We start from the raw sequence: 20,839 nt of genomic DNA, 5'->3' as shown, positions 1-20,839 counted from the left end.
CAGACTTGCAGATTCTAAGCTAAAAAAGCTGCATCCGTCAGGTTGACCATAGCTTATCGGACCCTTTTCTGGTTCTTTTAAGGGAGGTCCCCCGCACCACTCTCAGCTGCGTGGCCCCTCCCTCACTTATCCGCTGCACTATGGCGCACTTTTCATGCTTCCATCTAGGCTGCGCCCCCTACAGACCTATGTTGGGGAGGCGACCATATGTTTGCAGCCTTCCATACTTAGGCCTTTAGGGGCTGTGGCCTATGGACTGCATAGAGGCCTATTATATGCTAGGGGTCACCTCTGATGACCTAAATGGCTAGGAAATCTGAAACCTAAAAGAGGAGAAAGCACTTAGAAAGCGGTCTGCAGCTATGCTACAATAGCATACTAGTATTTATCTTATTACGTACTGGAGTGCGGGGGGTTCTTATGTGAATCTGCCTCCAGTAATAATGGATTAAACAGGGAGTCTTGGTGAGAGCAGTGAAACTATATACTTTGTAGTGGGGTAAGAGACTAACTAAAAAGAAATTCAATTAAGTAGTGTGGGACGTATACTGTCCTTTTGCCGGCGGTTGTTTTTTTGATGGATTTTTTTGCTGACAAAAATCCATTGAAAAACCTCATTGAAATGCATATGGGGGATGGGTAAGGGTATAAAAGGGGCAGGAGGGGGTTGGGGTAACAATATAGGGAAGTGGGTGGCCCCAAATAAAAAGCAAAATAAGATTTGTTTTTTAAATGGATTTTTGTCAGCAAAAAAACCATTAAAAAAAACCACCCTCTGCAAAGTAAAATAGAACCAGTGTTTTATTTTACTAGAAAAATGAGTTGACCTTCTCCGGGGGTGTTGAGTTACATCATAGAGGAAACAAGGAGGTAATCTAGATTTACAAAAATGTAGCTACTTGGTTTAAGGAATTCCTTGGGAATATTTGAGTTTATGGCATGCTGCTTTTTTAAATGTATTGTGACAAATCTGTGGATGTTGTCCATTCTACCCTATCGCGAGACATTTCTCATGGGGCCAGGGTGGTGCATCTACAGTACAATGGCCCCCTTGGAGTGGTGCACAGTGGGAGGATCACATGGGAGAAAAAGCCCCTTATGGAATAAGGGACTACCATCCCCTGAGAATGTGGTATACCTCTTCTTTGTTACACCCTCCCTTTTTTTTCCCAAAGCCAAACTCTCCTTCCCTCTCTCCAATCAGTGTCAATATATTTTATTGTAAAGTCAGCCAATTTAATATGTTAGACATCACTAAGACACCAGAGAACACAATTTGCTTTCCATATAGTTGCAATGCAAGTACTGTGAAGATGAAGATGACCAGGAGCATGAAAATCACTCCAGAGAACCGGAGTGAACTGTCTAGTCTCTCACTGCACTTGATTGCACAAAGGTAGTCTAGGATGAATGAACTACGCCGATCGCTGCCCAAGAAACCATCTGAGGGTCCCAAAGTCTGCGAAGCTGATGGAGACCAAAAACACAGCTCAATAAGGAAGGAGTAACTGGCTGAGACGCCGCCGAACCGAGAGAGCCCCCAAATGCTACTGGAGCCTCATTGCAGAGCACCACCACTCAAAAGACACCAACCACACTAACAGGTATGCGGGCAGACGGAGAGGTGCTAGAGGTCTGGGAGGAATCTGGGAACAACTACAGAGCATGAGTGTGATGCTGGAAATGTATTGGAGGGACAGGGCCTCCATATTCTTGTCCTTTATTGTGTTATCATGTATGTTCTGTCTTGTTTTCCACGCAGGAGTTCATGTGGGACTCCTGGTGATGCGGCTCTTCCTCTTTTTGGTTTGGTGAACAGACCGTTGGGATACCCTTATGGCACCCATGGGTGGGAATATGACCATGTACTTCTAGTGTATGTTTTTGGGCACCTGTGTGTGGCCTACAGAGCAGGGTATGGGCTGGTGGCAGCTCCCTGCTGAGTTTGACAGGTGCTCTGAGTGTCCTCCATTTTGGGATACCCAGGTCCTGCCATTGGAATCAGTTGATTCCCGATAGCAAACAAGATGGCCCCTGTGGCCTCTTGCTTTCTATTGCCTGTTACCTGACTCTGCCCCTTCCCCATGACTGGCTGTTCAGTGGAAGTTCCATATGGTAGTGTGGGGAAGTCCAGGCCAGACTGGTTGGAGCCTTCCCAATGACTGTATGCTGTGGGTACGCCCGTGGGGTGGGACCTAGGTGAATGGAGTGTGTGACGGATACGCATTCCGTATTATGGGTGTCTAGTATCTGGTGATTGACAAAATGACTGAGACAGCCCTGCCCGGAACTGGTATGAATGCAGTGTGGAGTGTTGAATGGCGCGATACTTGCCCGAATCCACATCCCGTGTTGTGAGTGTCTGGATGGAGAAGAATGGCCTGAATGCACTGTGAGCCTGATTGGCTGCCTGCCTGCCTGAATGCCCTTCTGAATGATTGGTTGCCTGATTGTGACCCAGCAGAGTGAATGGGAGATCAACAATATATCTGGGGGCCTCTCACTGATGGAAATAGTTCAGAAGCTGAAGTCGAAACTGATGCTTAACCTTGAAGCCCACTGGAAGAAGAATAAGAAGAACTGCTGCTGCTGTCCTTCGCTAATCTGAAAGCTACGTGATTGTCAAGGAACTGATCCAAGAGAGTACCTGGCTAGGAGACCTCTTCCCGAGCTACGAGGGACCATCGTGCACCAGCTGATCTTTGCCATCGTTGACCGCTTTTGTCCTGCCGAAGAAAGTCAAGGCAGCTGACGACCGAGGAGAATCCGCCGGTGGGTTTCCCGCCACCTGAAGACCGCAGAGATGCTGATGACTCGACGCCCTTGCTGGGCCAAAGTTCTTCATTGACTCCTTGCAGCAACGAACACTCGGCATCAAGGTGCACCGCACGCCTCAGCCTGCATGATGTTTTTGACCGATCTTCAACGAGCACCACAAGAACCGAAGCTGCTGCCGCAATGATGGTGCTCACCCTTTTTCCTCGTGGGATCTAGACGATCCGTGGCTCCTGCCTTAAAGGGAGCCGCTCAAGAAGGATCCATCGACGACCCAACGTCGAACTCTGCTATTCCAGGTACATTGGGGTGTAGAGCTATTATAGAAGAAAAGAAGACTTAATAGACAATATATGGACTGGGCTTGTCAATATCTTGCCCTGGTGGAGGGGATCCTCATACAGAACTGTGTCTAGGTAACAGGGCCAGTATTCTGCCTGTTGTTTTAACCAACTTTCTTTCCTCCTATGTCTGTTGTTGGTTCACATTATTAACTGATTTGTATGACATTTGAACTGAGTACTGTTCATGCATTTGAAAGGAATCCAAGTATAATTGTGGTACCACTTAAAAATGTTTATATGTGCCATTGTAGATTAACCTGAGCACAAAGTGTGTTATTGTGATTGTGTATGTAACTTTGATCCTTATTTATATAAAGACTGTGTTATCACTAACATAGTGTGTGGACATTCCTTTGTGGGTGCCTGGGGACTACAATGTACTTTGGAACCAGCCTGCATCACCTCCTGAGAGCTAGGCCTTGATTGCTCGCCCACGTTTTACAAAATAGAGAATCTTGGCTGGGGTCCTCTGTGCCTCTCCTCTGCCATATAGAGAGCAGGAGTACAGACACCTCCCTCCAGTCTTTACAACAAGATAAGAGGGAATGGGATCCTGAGAGTAACAGAGAGAGAAATAAACAATTGTATGCTTGGCAGGAGAGTAAACCAAGCAGGCAAGAGACATTATTGTGAGTCTAGGACCCTGAATGCAAAAGAGACAGACAAGAAGAAAACATATACTTTTGTTACGCTCACCTGGTATCCACAGGGATGCCACCCAGCTGGGTTACTCGCTGGTATGCATCTCAGCTTTGCCCAGATGTGGTCTGCGGGAAAGGTTCTGCCTGAAAATACAGGGGGACTGTGTTCAAGGCTGACCAACCGGGGTAAGTATCCTCCCTCCACCCCCGTATAATTTCAGCCCCTCTGGGCCCTCTCCTCACCTTGTGGTAGAGTTAGGCGTGCTCTCCGTCCTGCCTTCTTTGCAGTTGTCTTTCATGAGCGTGTGCGATCCAGTTACTTCACTGATGCCGGCCCGGTTGATATTGTTCAGGTAGGTCTTATTGCTGTTCTTTAGTTTTGTTGCTATGCTGCATGCCTTTCTTTGTTTAAAATGTCTTTTTTTCTCCCTTAGGTATGCGGAGCTTCAGCGCGGCGAACTGGCTTGATTGAGCCCTGCTGGTAAATGATGGTGTATTAAGAGCGTTATGCTGTGGTAAGTAAGCGCTATGCGCAGCGCTGCGAAGTCTTGCCTTTGCTAACCTGTGTTTTCCTTCCTTGTAGGTCGCGGTGTTCTTCAGCGCGAGTGGAATGTCCAGAGTGGTGCCAGCTGAGAGGCGACCAGCCAGGTAAGCCTTTTGAGCAGTTCGTAACTTGCAAATGTCTCTACTGCTTTCTTTAATGTTGCCTCTATCATCTTCTTTCAGGTCGTTCTGTCCGGGAGGCGTGCAGATTCGAGGAAGCTGTTCTCAGTGGCTGTGAGTGGCTAAAGATGAAGACTGCAGGTAAGATGCTGCTGCTAATGTTGTTCCTTTTGTCTCTGTTAGGCAGAATCCTGTACAGTTCCCTTGGGGACCACTGCAAGAAGATTAAGACTACAGGAGTAAGCAGTAAACCCAATTGGTAGCAGTCTGCACCACCCAGATTTACCTGGTAGCTGTGGCTGAGCAGTCAGACTTCTCTCAAGAAGAGTAGGGCAGCATATAGAGTATACACAATAGGGCTAAAAACACAGTAGAGCACACAAGCACTGACCAAAGCTTTGTATCAAAAGTATATAATTATTTATTTAAAACACACTTTAGGCAATACACTAGCACTCTAAATCAAAAGCAAGTTAAAACACAGTCAGGTAAAGTATAAACACCTCCCTTGACAACTATTAGACTAAAAACCAGGAAAAAGGATTTGGACCTAACGGACAGGGAATAGCCGCTTAGTACATTTATTTTTTCATAAATACCAATAAATGTTCAAATTACATTTCGAAAATTTATTTATTTTTATAAACAATTCATATATAATGTTAAAACATTTAAATAAACAATTCAATATCAATTCAACTCAGACTGATTCACTCCTACCATTCATACTGTTTTTACTTTTTGAAACACACTACTAACATTTATATTTTAGCCTTATATAGAAAGGCCTCTTGTTGTATTAACATAATTCCACAATAGTCCTCCATCCACTGTTCTGATGGTTCCGTCTGTGTGTGTTAATCACGCCGACTTTAGTCTACACGTGTTTCAGTTGTCTATTTTCGGGACGTCAATATTCGTCGACCCTCAATTGATACAACCTTCTTCAGGACAAGATTAATGGGAACTTGTTTTATTCCCACAGTGATCAAGTAGGGTGAGTGTCACCACCAACTATTAGACTAGTCAGAATTAAAACACCACTATTTGTTAAAACAGATCCCGTAACATAGATGGCACTCAAATAGTTAAGTTAAAGGGAGAGAAAAAGGCAGGGCATAAAAATAAAACAGTTCCCAACACTTTTAGAAGTTCAAAGCAAGGGAGTAAAGGCAGTATACACTGTAGAGCCAAAGTTCATAGGCCAGGCCCACTTTAAATGGAGCAAAGCGAAATGTGCCCAAGATCGCACAGTTTAAAATGCACTAAAAGTCTTTGCAGAATGTTCAAAAGAGGTTGGGCTGATTCAAGAAGTAAAGTTAGAAGGTCTGGGGCCAACCCAGTTGGAAAGCCAAGGATTTAAGGGTCACCTTTAGCAATCAATGGAAGTGGAGGCCAGGCAGAACACAGTACCTTAAAGAGAGAGGAAGCTCCAGCGGTGGCAGTTGTTCCTGGCAGTGGTTGCAGTTCGTTGTTTCGACCAGGGGAAGAGAGGATCTCATCGAGGAGGAAACTTGGAGTCGATGCACTGCACAGGGATGAAACCAGCCGTGGAGTTTGTCGGTTAAAATGTGTGTTCCTTTTATTTGCGGTCAAAGTGGTGAAGCTTGGCTATCGGGCCGCCGGGGTGCTTGGCACGGGCGATTCGACCAAGAGACGTCTTTGGAAGGAGAAAGGGGCAAACTGGTTGATCCCACCAGCTCAAAGGAAGAAGACTCGACCAGCAGAAGATCTTCTCTTGTCGTTGGGAAAGTGGTGAGTTTGTTGCAGCAGGGCTCCACCGGCGGTGTCGTCGTTGCAGATGGCTCAGCTTCTTCCCTTTTCGGATTCTTAGGTCCTGTGGCGACTTCTGAAGTTCCAGTCCCAAAAGCCCTGCTTTTATGCAGAAACACCCCCATTCAACAGCCTAGCTGTCACTCATACATGCTCACCACTGGGCCAATCAGAATAGAGTGCGACTTGGGTTGCTAATGCAACGCAGTCCAGGGTGCCAATTCCCCTCCCCACACATCCTGTGGAACCCAGACAGAGTGGCACCATTTGGAGGGCTTCTGTGTAGAAGCCCGCCAAAAAGTGGAAAAAAGGGCCCGACCTTGGTTAGAGTTACAGAGACGGACACAAACGCCATATTAGAAAAGAGTTCTGGCAAAAAGACCCAACCGTTGATTTAATATTAAATAAATAAACCGGCGGTATCTTTAACATTGCACCAAAAAGTGGTGCGTTTAAAATCAATGGGAAAATCCCATAGGAAATATTCGGGTGGAATATTTTGCGTGATAACCACTGCCACCAGCCAGAAACTCGACAAGGGGGGACTAGACAGTGCCCCCTTGGAAACAGACCCAGGGGCAATCGAATTAACCCCTTCCAGTACTTCCACAATATGATGGTTTGTACTGGTTCTGTTCACAATTTTGGACTAGTAAAGTCAATGGTGACTTTACATGCCCTGGGAGACAGTAGTCAGTCCCAGGGTATGGAGTCTATGTTTGGGGGTCACTATGACACCCCTGTGTTACTGCACTGAGGGTGCTGTGTAACACACATGAAAAACAGATGATACCCTATGGAGTAAAAGATCCCATAGCCCATAAGCACATACAAAGTCAAAGACATACCTCAAATCATGCCTAAGAGTGGGAGGAAAAGAGTCTCTGTGACGGATGGCACTCTGTTAAGAGTGGCACAGGACGCCCAGGAAGGGTTTGGGTGGTTGTGCCGAAGTAAGGTGGACAGATAAGTACACACACAGCTGAAAGTAAAGAGAACGAAGAGTAGGCAAGTGTAGCAAGGAAATAAGGTACAACAGAATGGATTCCCTCTTGGGGTGCATCCAGATATAGGAAAAGAGTATTCCACGGACCTTAGGAAAAACTCTAGCCTTCTGCACAGTTTGCTATAACAGGCCCACGCTGTTTGCTCATGGCTTGGAACAAGAGCTATGGGTGTCTGTAACGCAGAAATGAGACAAGGGATGTGGCAGAGGTTGCCTGACGAAAACCAACAGACAAGCTCTGTACAAAGGGGTCTACAAACAGTACAAGAGAAGACGCTAACAGACAAATCCAGGAAAAAGGAAGTCGAATAGCAAACTAGCAGAAGGAAATGAAAGGAAAGCCGTATAACAGGATTGGATAGAGATAAAGAACAGAGGGTTGAAAACAAGGAAGAAAGCAAGGGAGCAGCAGTCAGGAAACACGGGGACTGCAATAACTGAAAGTAAATAATGTAGGTAAACTGTTGTGGATAGCAGAGGATGGTAGGGTACAAGGTTGAGAGCTCAGAGGAGCAGGAAAGCAATGAGCAAGCCCAAAGGAGCAGGGCTGTAAGGAAGGGAGCCCAGAGGGAAAGGGCTTAGGGCAGCGGAGTAAAGCAGGCTGCACGGCAAGGAGCCAGAAGGGCCGGGCAGCAAGGAGTGAGCCCAGGGGAGCAGGGCCGCTGACTGTAGAAGGCTGCAGAATACTGTAGAGGGCTGCTAGGCTGATAACCCAGTGGACAAAGGCTGTAGGTAGCAAGCGGCGGAGCGTGATCGGCTGCAAGGTAGGAAGCCCCGAGGACAAGGGCTGTTGGCAGCGGAGAGAAGCAAGTTGCGCGGCAAGAAGCCAGAAGGACCTGGCAGCAAGGAGTAAGCCTAGAGGAGCAGTGCCGATGACTGTAGCAGGTTGCAGAGGACTGTAGAGGGCTGCTAGGCTGGAAGCCCAGCGGACGAAGGCTGTAGGTTGAAGGCAGCGGAGCATGATCGGCTGCAAGGCAGGAGCCTGGAAGACCAGGGCGGAAGGTAGCAGCTGAGCGTGATCGGCTGCAAAGCAGGAGCCCAGAAGGGCAAAGGCAGAGGCTGGAAAGCAGCAGAGCGTGATCGGCTGCAAAGTAGAGAGCCCGGCAGGGCACTGGATCCAAAGCAGGAGTAAGGAGGAACCGCATACAAAGATCCGTACCTCGAAGCAAAAAGGTGCTGGAAGGACTCTTAATGCAAGAGACTGAGACACTGCAGGCAGCAGCTTTTATACCGCCCTGCCCAGCACAGAGGCAGGCTAATTGGTCGCACCTGGATCAGCACACCTGCATACAATCTGCCTCCTCCCTCTCTGTTCCTGAGCTGGTGGAAGCAGAGCTGATCCCTAGGGCTTCTGGGGATTGTAGTTCCGATGATGACAAATAGGAATAGCCAGGAATGGATAGTTATAGCTAAGTGCATTGTGGTAAGTGTAGTTTGTTGGGAAAAATAGAAAAGCACCAAAGTCTCGCAAATGGGAAATAAGGTCCAAGAAGTGAATAGCGGTTGATCCAAGAGTTTTCCGCAGATAAAAGAATAACAATTAGTCCATATTGATTGCCAATGTATGCGCCCATGGCGCAGGCATGACAGTCTCACTCTTAGCAGGAGAAAAAAAAAAAAAATCCAGCAAAGCTGCTGGGGGACTCACTAGGTTTGGGAAATTAGTCTTATAAGAGAATTCTCCCTAACAGTCTCCTTGCAGGTTCTGCTTCTCCGAGGGAATAGCTGGACACGGTGAGCGTCACGTTGCAAGCTGCAAAGTAACGCGAAGCGTGTTGTCTTGCTCGGGTGTGATTTAAATAGCCCCAACCCAATAGTCCAGGTAAAGTAGTCCCTAGGCTACCACACCCAAAACAGTAGACCGCATAGCTTGGTTCCAAGGAACCAAGCTATGTGGAAGCCTCCATGTTGGCTGATAACACATTAAGTAGATCCCAAGCACATGTTTTTCATGGTGTATGAGCCTGGTGCCATAGGCGCCAGGAGTGGCCCCAAGAGGGTTTTGGAAAAGGATGCCAGGTTCTAGAGGCCCGAGTCCTGACTCCACATGGCCAATGGGTTTGCCGGAGGGGGTTTTGGGCGAGGGTCGCGACAGCTTTGCCTGGACAAAGACCTCGGCCTTAACATGAGTCATGGAAATTTCTATGTATTGAGTATGGTGAAAAGTCTAAATTGATTTTCATTACTCACACACAATGTCAACAATTGTTTTTTTTTTTTCATGCTTCAGTGTACAGTCTACCAGACCCCTGTATACTAGATTTTGTGGTCGAACTTCAGAATTGAATTTTATATACAGACTTACTTGTCCTGTTTTTGTGTATATCTTATCACCATTTTGCTCGAATAAAATTGATTTTATCTATGTTCTGTGCCCCACTGGTGTAATCTAATTATGTTACACTGGGATTGAGAACCATGTTAACCTCTGCCTAGCGCTAAGGTAGCTCTGACTCATCTTTACTTTTTCCAGGAGAGTAAACCAGACATAAACCCACCTCAAACAAAGAGGTGTTCACGGGAAAGCTGGAACTTTTGTTATGGTATCTTTGGATGGAAAGTGCAGGGAAATGGAGACAAGTTCAGTGGCTGAGTGAATACTGGGCTTTCTTGTTTTATGTTTGCAAAATAAAGGAAATCACATAACGAGGAGACAAGCTCCTAACTTGTCCAGTAGAACAAGAAGAAATCCAGGGGAAAGGAGCTAATCTCTGGTCATTGGACTATTACATTGTTGAAAAGGAACTTTTGTTTTTTGACAACCTGAGACATTGGGAACTTTCTGTTGGCAAGAACTGTCACCATCACTAGTTGTGAATATAGCCTCCTTGCACATTAGATTTGAGTTACTAGTGTTGGTGTCAGAAGCAGGGTTTTGGACATGACAGTGACTGACTATTTGGCATCCCGACATTTTACTTAGATTTCTTTGAGGCAGGGAAACCCCTCTTAGCTTTAGGGACAGAGAGGTCGTCGTTTTTTCCAACCCTTTTACTGGTTAATAAAAGTTTATAACCAGAACCATGTCACCTTTGTGTCCAAGCCTTACTTCTGCACCCTTACAGTCTGTATTTTGGACATTTTAAAAAAGCAACAAACAAATTTAGAAAAACAAAAAGTGGATTCCCGGAACCTGCAGCTCAAGGGATGTCTGCCTGAAGGCTGAGCTCCTGTACCTGCCTTCACCTCCTTGGGTTTGACACAATGGCTGAAGAAAATTCAGGAACTCTACAACCATCTAAAAGGCAAAAGGGGGAAGAGATCAACTCTGAGGAAAGAGAAGATAAACTGATGGAGCTGATGATCAGTGTGACTACTGATATTGCTGACATTAAAACCTCCCTTGCGGCTTCTGAGGAAAGATACAGTGAACTGTCTGGAAAATGTATTAACATGGAAAATCATCTGATAGTGATGAGTGATGATTCCCAGAGAATGGCTATCCAGATAAGTGAACTACAAGCTCAAGTTGAAAAATTGACTCTCAAATGCTCTGAACAGGAGAATGTCTCCAGGAGAAATAACATTCGAGTGGCTGGTTTTCCAGAAAATATTGAACAGGGATCCCCTGCAATTTTCATAGAAAAAGCTTTGATTAAGTTGTTGAGTCTTGATCCCAAAACTCCCCTGGAGATTGAAAGGGCACACAGGTCCTTGGGCCCTAAACCAGTGCCTGGACAAAGACCTCGGCACTTCATTATAACATTTTTGAGATTCCCAGTGAGAGAACTGATTCTGAGGAAGGCACGAGAGAAAGGTGACTTGTTATGGGGATCACATAAAGCTATGATCTTTGGGGATCTAAGCCGTGATATTCTGGAAAGAAGGAAGGCTTTCAATACAGCCAAGCAAAAAGCAAGAAAGAAACATCTAAAATATTACATGATATATCCAGCAATACTAAGAGTTGTGCTTAATGGAACATTACACTTCTTCACGGATTATAAGGGTGCTGAGGCTTTCCTTTCTGACTTTGATCATCAACCTATGGAGGAGACTCTTGTTGGAAGTTCAGGATCACTTTGGAAGAAAAAAAGATGATTGGATTTTAGCCCATATTTTTTGCTTTGATTTATCTTTTCATTAATTTCAATTTGCTTTAGTTTCACTCATGTTTTATTTCATCAAATATGGTTAAAGTGGCTGGTTGCCGTTGAATTCCTTTATTGCTTTCGTTTAAATGGTGCGCGTGTATTTGTTTTTGTTTAACAGCGCATACGGGAAGGATGACAATGCCTGCAGGGTTCAGAGGAAAGGACCTAAGATTACATGACTTGCGCGTTGGATTGGATTGGGCCTTCATTTCTCGTTTCCGGATATGGATTGCTGTGCTGCAGCTCTACAGGGGGAGAGTGGCGGCTGCGGCTGCGGCCGTATCTGCGACTGCAGCTGTTCCTAGCCTGAATCTGAAGCTTCAGTGGTCGGCAACCAGGTACTGAGGTTTGTAGAAAGCCAGCGCCAGGAGTCACCATAGCGCTAAACTGGCGTGGTGGTCCCTGCATGAGTGGTTGATCGTGAAGGCCCCGGCAGTCAGTGAGGCACAAGGAGCGACATACCAGTCTACGTACTGTATTGTGCCGCTCATCCGGGGTCCATGAATGACTGGAAGGGGGAGACAATGTTGGGGTTGCTATGAGTGAGGTGCGTACCATGCAGTGCCATCAATTTGGCGGATAATGGTGCCTGGATGTGTGCTGCACCGAATACGTGTGCAGTAGGAGTCCAAGTAGGGCCCACCATCTCTTCATCAGACGAACTTCATATACACACGGTTACAGTGTTCTGGTCAAGCATATGATAATTGTGGCCATCTTACTATAGTGGCAGTGTAAGAAGTGGAACTATAAAAGGCTGGGGCATATCTTACATAGTGGCAGTAAAAGTGTAAGTCTACTTATAACTGCGGTCATATTGGAGTTGTATAAGTAGACTTTTCAAGAACAAGGACCTGATACTGGGAAGGAATATGTTGTACACCTGAACAGGAGAGGGAGGTGTGTCTATGGAGTGATGGAAGTAACCAAGAAGAGCAGATATTCAACGGGTCACATATAAATGGCTGGTGTGTGCAAATATCTTGGGCCAATGCAACATTTGGAATGGCCACCTACGTCTTTGGTCACGCCGGGGTACCCTCAGTGCAATGGGTGGACTGTAAAGATTTGTTTGAATTCTATTGTGTGGCTTCAGGTGGAATAAGATTTAAGGCAGCTGATGAAGGAAGTGTCTACTGATCTCGGTTATGAGACTTGATGTAAGAGGTGACCTGAGGGGAGGTGTGGGCCCAGTCATCGAGTAAGGGGCGGGGGGAATATTGGGCTGACTTGAATTTCCTATTATAGGTATATGAATGGAACTGCTGCAATGACTTTTATTGATCCGTAAAACGCACCAGCATGTGCTCTGATTCACATCTCTGGATACTTCTGAATACCAAGAATTATATGACATAACACCTGATGTAACACATAAATGCAAACGTATGCAGACATAATTTGGTGTTAAATTTGCACCGTTTATTCAACGTATTCTTTATATTGATGGAAGCATAAATCTGAATGTGACACGTAGTGTCCGACATAGATTTATATGGAGCCATGAACAATTTTCTGCTCCCCCTCACTATTTGGATATGTTGTTTTTTTTTTTGTTGAGCTATTATTGTGGGTGGGACTATATGGATTTCATATCACTGCACTTTCAGTTCTAATACGATTGCCAGTCATTTTGCATCAGTAGGTTTTTTTGCTCTAAAGCTACAAATGGTCTATAATTGAGAGAGTTCACTTTGGAATATTTGGATTGGCTTTTGTTTAGGATGGCTTGTACGACTCTTACTGGAACCGTGGCATACCTTGTTTGTGTGCTGACTACTTGCTGGCTATTAATGTACAAAATGAACAGGGTTTGTGTCCGAATGTGAAATAGCAATGATATGGCTCATTTAAATTTTCACAATAGGTGGGCATGAGTGTAGCAAGGCACCGGTTACATGGATGCTGATGACAGTACATATGGGTCTAAGATCTGACATGCAAATGGAATGGAAGAGTGTTTCAAAACGTCAAGCCAATTATACTTTTTGCTTTCAAGGATTTCTACATGGGGGGGATCCTGTGACTCTTCACTTGTGAAGTGTTTTTTAAAGTGTCTGTGCTGGGTCTATCCCTTAATAGCCTGTATTTGTATAGTGGGATATTAGCGGAGGGTAAGTTTACATTATTATTTAGAATTTATTGTTAATATAAATGGGTGTTAGGCTTATTAGTGGTCATTTTGGGTGAAGTTGTTGTATTATCTAATACACACATATTATCTATGTTTTTGTTAGGTATGGGTAAGATGGTGAGGGAAGTGTGGGTGCTCTAGGATAAGTTATTGATATTAGGCTGGACCCTGGGGGCAACTTCTTGACGATATTGATCCTGTTGAGTGTTAAGGCTCAATGGGTGGTGGATTAGGGTGAGTGATTGTAGAATGATGTTAGAAAGGCAGGGATTATATGTAGTTAAATGCGTGTATGAGACTTAAATGGGCATGAGATTTTAGGGGAAACTGAATAGTTCAGAATGGAATTTTGTTTTGATAGTTTTATCTTGATTTTCTAATGGGCCATGTGCTTTGGATATTAACATTAGGAGGACTAGGATGCTTAATATTTGTATATGTAATTAATAAGGCGGGTACAACCTTGAAAAGGTTGGGTTGGAATGTCAAATGTTTGGTATTCACTATTCTCTGAGGAGTTTCTTCAGAGTTATATTTTGTCATTGTTTACTTTATGTATATATGTTGTTTCCTGTGGTTGTGTAGTTTGTGTGTGTGTTTTTACATGGTGTGTTTATACTGACACCTTGCTTCTAGTTTTGTTGTTGATGCTTCAAGATTTAGAGGTTCCTAGTACACAGATGGTGGAATTGCTGGAGATAGGTGTTGTATGACTAACACGTGGAGATTGAGGTAGTATTTTGTGTTAGATATATTTAGAATAGGTCAGGATGGGAATGAATTATTTGACTTTTGTAACGTGGAACATTAAGGGATTGAAATGTCCTAAGAAAAGGAGGAAGGTTATGGCGAGATTATGGAGGGTTAAGGCAGATATAGTATTTCTGCAAGAGACACATTTGATTGATGATTCTAGACAATGGCTGGCTAACTCAAGGTATGACACAGATCTGTCTAATTGTTACTCTACTAACTCCAGGAGGGTCCGTATTCTATTTAGGAAGGGTTTACAATATAAAGTTGAAAAGGTGGTGATGGAAAGGGAAGGTCGTATGATTTTTGCTGACATAATTTATAAGGAGAGGCTGATCACCTTAGGTTGCATTTATGGTCTGTGTAGTTCTGGTAAGGGCTTCTTTGATGATATTGCAAAATTATTGGGTGAAATGGATGGTGAGACTATAGTCCTGGGGGACTTTAATTGTATTCGTGATTACAAACTGGATAGAATCAGTTCATGTAGATATACTAATATGAACACTTGTAAGGAATTTGATTTTTTTCTTGAGAGATTTGGGTTGGTTGATATATGGAGAGAACTACACCCATCTGAAAGAGAATTATCTTTTTTTTCGCCAGTACACGATTCGTTCTCTAGGTTAGATTTTATTTTGATCCCTAAGACATTAATGGATAGTGCCCTTGAAGTTAATATTCGGGAAAGAGAAATTTCTGACCATGCATCAGTACATTTGTGTATAAAAATGGATTTGGTGGCTCCATCCTTTAGAAAATGGATGTTACAGACAGGGATTTTAGAGGAGAAAGAAGTGGCAGAGGATTTGTTATCAAATATGACCAATTTTTTTGAGGTTAATGTAGGTTCAGCTGATCAAAGGGTTGTATGGGACAGCTTTAAGACGACGATTTGGGGTTTAATGTTTGACTGGACCTCTCGCCTTCGGAAGAAATCTATGAAATATTTGAACTTGATGGAAGCCAAATTGTCGGAGTTGCAACAACGGTTTGCCCGGCATGGGAGGACTAAAGATAGATGTGAGATGAATATGGTTAAGGAGAAATTGGCGAATACAACTAACCTGATGGCTGAGCGGGGATTGTTTTTCTCGCAATAGATATGTTGGGAGGTGGGAGATAAGAGTGATAGATTATTAGCAAACACATTAAAGAACAGGCATGGGAAGCCTTTTGTACAAGGAATTGAGAATGGGTGTGATAGATAGGTATGGAAGAATACTGAGATTTGTAATAGTCTTAGAAATTACTAGAAAGCCTTATATACAGAGGAGCAATTAATACATAGACAGGATTTGGAGGATTTATTTGAACATATTCCAATTAAAAGACTATCATTTGTTGATAATAAAATGCTAGACGCGGATGTTGATATTGATGAGGTACTGTTGGCAATAAGTCAACTACAAATAGGGAAATCTCTGGGTTTAGATGGGTTGCCTGGGGAATTTTACGGGAAATTTGATACTTTTTTGGCTTCAATACTAAGTGATTTGTTTAACTCTTGTTTACAAGGAAAGGGTTTGTGTCAGACAATGACCTAGGCAATGATTACAGTATTACCTAAAGAAGGAAGGGATAGGAAAAAATGTAATAAATATATGCCTATTTCTCTGTTAAATGTGGATATCAAATTGTTTACTAAAATCATGGCGAATAGACTGAGTGGTTGTATGGGGAAACATATTCATGAAACCCAAGTGGGGTTTATGAAGGGTAGATCAGGATATGACACTAAAAGGACGTTGGTGGATATAATTAGTTTGAATAGTAATGCACATGTTAACTCTGCCTTGGTTTTCATAGATGCTGAGTAGGCATTTGACAGTGAATTGGGATTTATTAGAATTTACTATGGAGAAAATGGGATTTGGGAATAGGTTTAGAGGGATTGTTCGTTGTCTTCAGAATTTAGCAAAGGCATGTGTTTGGGTCAATAGTCAATTTTCAGAGGTCTTTGCTCTTACTAGAGGTACAAGACAGGGATGTCCTTTATCACCCTTTTTATTCAACATCGCTTTAGAGTCTTTGGAAGCGTTTAATAGTGCTCTCTTATGCTGATGATATGGTGGTGGTGCTCTCAGACCCAGAGAAATTCACAGGTTATAAGATAAATTGGGATAAAACAGAAGTGTTCCCACTCTCAATGGCGGTTAGAAGAGGGGATTTCGCAGGATGGAATTGTAAGTGGTCGGATGCGTATATAAAATATTTGGGGATTTTAATTATTAGAGATGTACGGAAGATGGTTTAGTTTAATGTAACTGAATTATTGGAAACTCTTAGGAGAGATATTAGGAAATGGTCAAGACTAGATTTGGGAATTTGGGCAAAGATCAATACGATCAAAATGTCTCTCCTACGAAAGATCTTGTTGTTGTTATGTAATCGATTCCCCTTAATTTCTGAAAGAAATTGCTTAAAGAAATTGACCAAGTATTCCAAGATTTTCTTTGGGGTGATAAAAAGGCACCTAAGATTCCTAAGTTTATATTCCAACGGGCCACTAAGGAAGGGGGGTCTGGGTACCCAGATTTGGAGAAATATCATAAGGGATTTATCTTGAAGAAAGCAGCGCTTTATGTGAAGGTAGGAACAGAAGGAGAACCTATATGGTTGACTATAGAGAGGGGTGACTTGTCACAATTCAAATTAGAAAATATCTTTTCAATGGAGAAGTTGCCTAAGGAATCTAATAGATTGCCAACTATTAGGTTAACTAAGGACTTATTGTCATGGTGGATACTAAATGCCGATGGGACTATGTACCTGAACCATAAGTCATCGATTTGGTACAATCCCGCAATACAACTTGGAAATAAGACTTTGTATTGGAGGAGCTGGATCTCTAAAGGGATCTTGTTAATAGGAGATTTAATGCGGGATGGGCACTTGATGTCCTTTGAGGAACTTAAAAGAGTGTTCTCTTTGAATGGGAGGCAAAGGAGTTGGTTTAGGGAATTAGAGAACCTTTTAACTCGAGTGTTCAATATGTTGTCTGTACCTGTAGAGAAAGAGCCAATAGGTTGGACCATGTTTTGTTTGTCACCACGTAATGTATCTACGTTTCTGAGACTTATGCAGGAAAGTGATCCGGTGTTAGAATCATGGAGTAATTTGAAGTGGTAGTGGGAAATTGATTTAGGTTGTCAGATTGATGATGAAGTTTGGAAGCGTGTGTGGAGAGTTGGTTATAGTAGTAGGATGGGTCTTAAGTTACGGCTTATCCACCAGAAGGTTTTAGGGAGGTTATATTGGATGCCAGTGCGTATGTGTGCTTTAGGGTTATTGAATGAAGATCTTTGTTGGGGATGTGGGAGAGAGAAGGGGACATTGGTCCATATGTTATGGTACTGCCCCAGAGTGTCGTCTTTTTGAGTGAGGTACTTGATGGATTGGATATGGCCTTATCAATTAAGTTTTGAAGAGGACCGCTTCAGGTTTTGTTATTGGCAAAAGTGGGTGTTGTTTAATGGCTAGATTATATGGATCTTGAATAGATAAAATCCTAGTGATAGCAGTAAAACAGGTTTTGAGGGTCTGGAAGACCAGGAAGAAGCGAACAGTGGAAGATTGGATTAATGATGTGGTGGTATTGTCTGAGTTTGAATTAGTTATGTTTAAAAGAAAAGGTAAAGAGGAAGTCTATTGGATTTGGTGGAAATCTTATATTGATTTATATCGTAATGGGACATCGCTGGATTAACATTGGAAAGTGAGGAAGTTAAGTGTCTTTAAGTAAGGTTTTTTTTTTCTCTTTGCCGTCTTGTCTATGTGTTTGGACTACTGGATGTGTTTTATGCATTTTAGTGAAGATAAGTTGCTCTTTATACTGTGTTTTATTACCCCAATGATAATTTGTTTTATCTTTTAATCTAGTTAAATAAGGTTTGGGGATATGTGAAATATTCAACATATGTATGTGATAAGATTTATTAATACTGATATTTGTATTTGCTTTTTATTGTGATCTTACATGTACTTTATTGAATTGAATAAAGATAAAATAAAATAAAAAAAATAAAAACAAAAATTGGGTTTGTGTGTGTGTCTACACAACCAAGTGAGTTACAATTGCAGGTCTATCTTCCTTGCAAATGTGTAGTCAGTACTGATCCTGGAGCTTCACGATTTCCTGATGTTTCCTTTATGGTGGAGGATGGATGATGAAGCAAAACAGATTTTGAGTATTTGCACTCTAAACTTGTATTTTTCTTTTTCTAGGATGGGACTATTTATCATCCACATTCAGGCATGTGTCTCAGTTCATACCGCACTTCCGAAGGTCGTGGAGATGTGCAAATGAAGGCGTGTGATTCTAGCGACAAAAATCAGCTATGGAAGTTTGAGAGGTAGAAAAAAAAATGGGTCCAGTTTGTCATGAAAGACTATACAGCAGGATCCATGGTGATGGAGGATCACTGACATCAACGTTTTTTGATGCACCTTGTAACTATCTTCTGCCTCAACGTTCCATAAAGCTTTTTGGCATGAAGAACTAAGTCAACCTAACAGACTGAAATGTAATAGAAATGGAACAGACATGTGCACATGTATTGCATTGGTTCAAAATTTGAAGTGCCTTTTGTGCAGCAGAGACTCTGTGTTAAACTCTACTCACCTGTTGGCTTATATGTTTACAAAACCTATGTGCACAGCTCTCTCGAACACGGATTTGCCCATTTTGTAATCTGTGTCGAATGAGAAGACCTAGATCTCTTTCACTGATTTGTAACTTTTCAAATGAGCTTAAGTCCTCGCAAGCATTTATGGATGTTAAGCTTACTCGCGAATTGAAGATCCGTTTGTTCCACTTCCGCCACATTTAAGGTTGGTTAACCACTTCCTGCGCTCTCAACCATCAATTAAGAGCACACTGATGCCGCATTAGGGCTCTGTTAGGCAGTGTACTGTCAGATTTGTGCTGAGGTTTGTATTGGCAAATCTAGGAAAATTCTCAGCTGCCAGTACCTTTAAAGAAAGACATGCACATTGTGTATAAAATTGTATACGCAACTACCTAAGGGTGTGGGAGTGGCTAAGACATCTTTAGATTAAAGTGCTTTGTGTGTGCCTCACAATTGTTGCATTTGTCTCTTAAGAAACACACACACTGGCTTATGAGTCATTTTGTTAATTGTCGTTAAAGTTATCTGTCTACTAACAGTACATAGCTTATATAATATAACAAATAAAATGTTTTGGGGAGTACTTGTCTTTCCAATACAGCTCTCATTAGGTGACTGTGTGTGTGGGTTTTAAAAAAAACTTCCAATTATGTGCCATTTTCTCAGCTGTCAGGGGGGCCAACATTTAAAAAGGTAGTTATTTCATTTTGCGATGTGCCAAGCAGTTCTAGTTGCAATATACGCACATTAAATTAAGGCAATCTATCGGGAAATGTTAAATAATCAATCGTCCGGTTGTGCTGAAAGAGGATGCTTTCTCCGTCCATGGGAAATTGTTGTGTATGCAGATCTAAAACCCGTTTTTTTTTTGCAGTTGCAATGAACAAAAATGTAATTTCATTCAAAATTGGCATTGACATGGCTCCAAATAGTTTGTCTGTCGAGCTTCTGTTTGCTCATCCGAAAATGTATAATTTTACTTGTGGTTAAATGTACAGATTTCTGGAAAATCTGGTGGTGTGTGAACAAATAAAGTACAAAATATATTTTTAAAATATTGAGAGAAATATTCTCAAGGGTGGGTTTGGAAAAGAATGTGACAAATTCTTATAAATATGTTGATTTAAACTGCTGATTTAAATTAGAGTGGATATTTTATTAAAATCTTCACACTTTTGTAAACCTTTTTGGACCAAATAAATGTAAATATGTTTAAAAAAAATCTATATGCCAAGGAGAATACATTGTTTTTGTCAAAATAAAGTAGTTTAATAGTAATATTTTAAGCACCTGTGTTTTTTCTTGAATTTTTAAAAGTTACCATTTGCATGTTATTTCTTCACGTTGTAGAGACCATCTGATTTGAGTCATAAGACTGAAGACAGATGGTGGAAGTTGAAGAAATATTTTCCTTCTGTACATTTTACGACATAGGTACCACCATGGAGCTCCAGGGCCTAGCTAAACTTAAGATATGATGCAATGGAAAAACATGATGCTTTAGTACTATTGAAGAAGCAGAGATGATGTCAGGAAGGATATCAACAGAAAGGTTCAATTAAGGTTGGGGCCCTAGCACCCAAAACTTTCAGCGCCGGTCCGATGACTCGACTGGCGAGGATTCCTCAGGGGTCAAGGAGTAACATAAACCAATGCTACCACTGTAACTAGTAACCTCCTGTTCAATTCACATCAGAGGACAATAGTTACAGCAAGGAATCCGTGACTTTGCAGCAGCACACCCCTTTTCTGCTATTCCAGATTACCGGCTCAGGAGCTGGACTGGGCAAAACAAAGAAAAGGATAAGTCTGGAATATTCTTCCCCCCTCCCTTGCTAAGACTTCCAGGAATCAGAAAACTGGCCTGTCTAGTTCTCACCTGTCCTCCTAATTCGCCATTCTTGAACCATCTGAAAAGAGGCTAGTCCTGTTATATCACAGGAAAAGCATCCCCCATGAGCAGTGGTAGTTCCCCTCTCTAAGAGAAGAAACAGGGAAAGTGTACTTGAGAGGAGGGAACTCGTG

General features: G+C 42.6%; 1 protein-coding gene across 3 annotated transcripts in view; it reads left to right on the top strand.

Annotated features, from left to right (window-relative positions):
* Positions 1-20,092, top strand: part of GALNT4 (polypeptide N-acetylgalactosaminyltransferase 4) — a 492,533-nt gene extending 472,441 nt beyond the window's left edge. For all 3 annotated transcript variants that reach the window (XM_069620611.1, XM_069620612.1, XM_069620613.1), the window contains one exon: positions 18,411-20,092. In XM_069620611.1, the coding sequence (XP_069476712.1) occupies positions 18,411-18,542 (132 nt within the window). In that variant the 3' untranslated portion in view covers positions 18,543-20,092. The remainder of the gene's footprint in view (positions 1-18,410) is intronic.
* Positions 20,093-20,839: the final 747 nt, after the last annotated feature.

This window comes from Ambystoma mexicanum, chromosome 5q (genome assembly GCF_040938575.1).
Source record: "Ambystoma mexicanum isolate Mex_15411 chromosome 5q, UKY_AmexF1_1, whole genome shotgun sequence".
Classification (NCBI taxonomy): domain Eukaryota; kingdom Metazoa; phylum Chordata; class Amphibia; order Caudata; family Ambystomatidae; genus Ambystoma; species Ambystoma mexicanum.
Note: the sequence above shows the minus strand (reverse complement) of the source record. Positions and strands in the feature narration are given on the sequence as shown.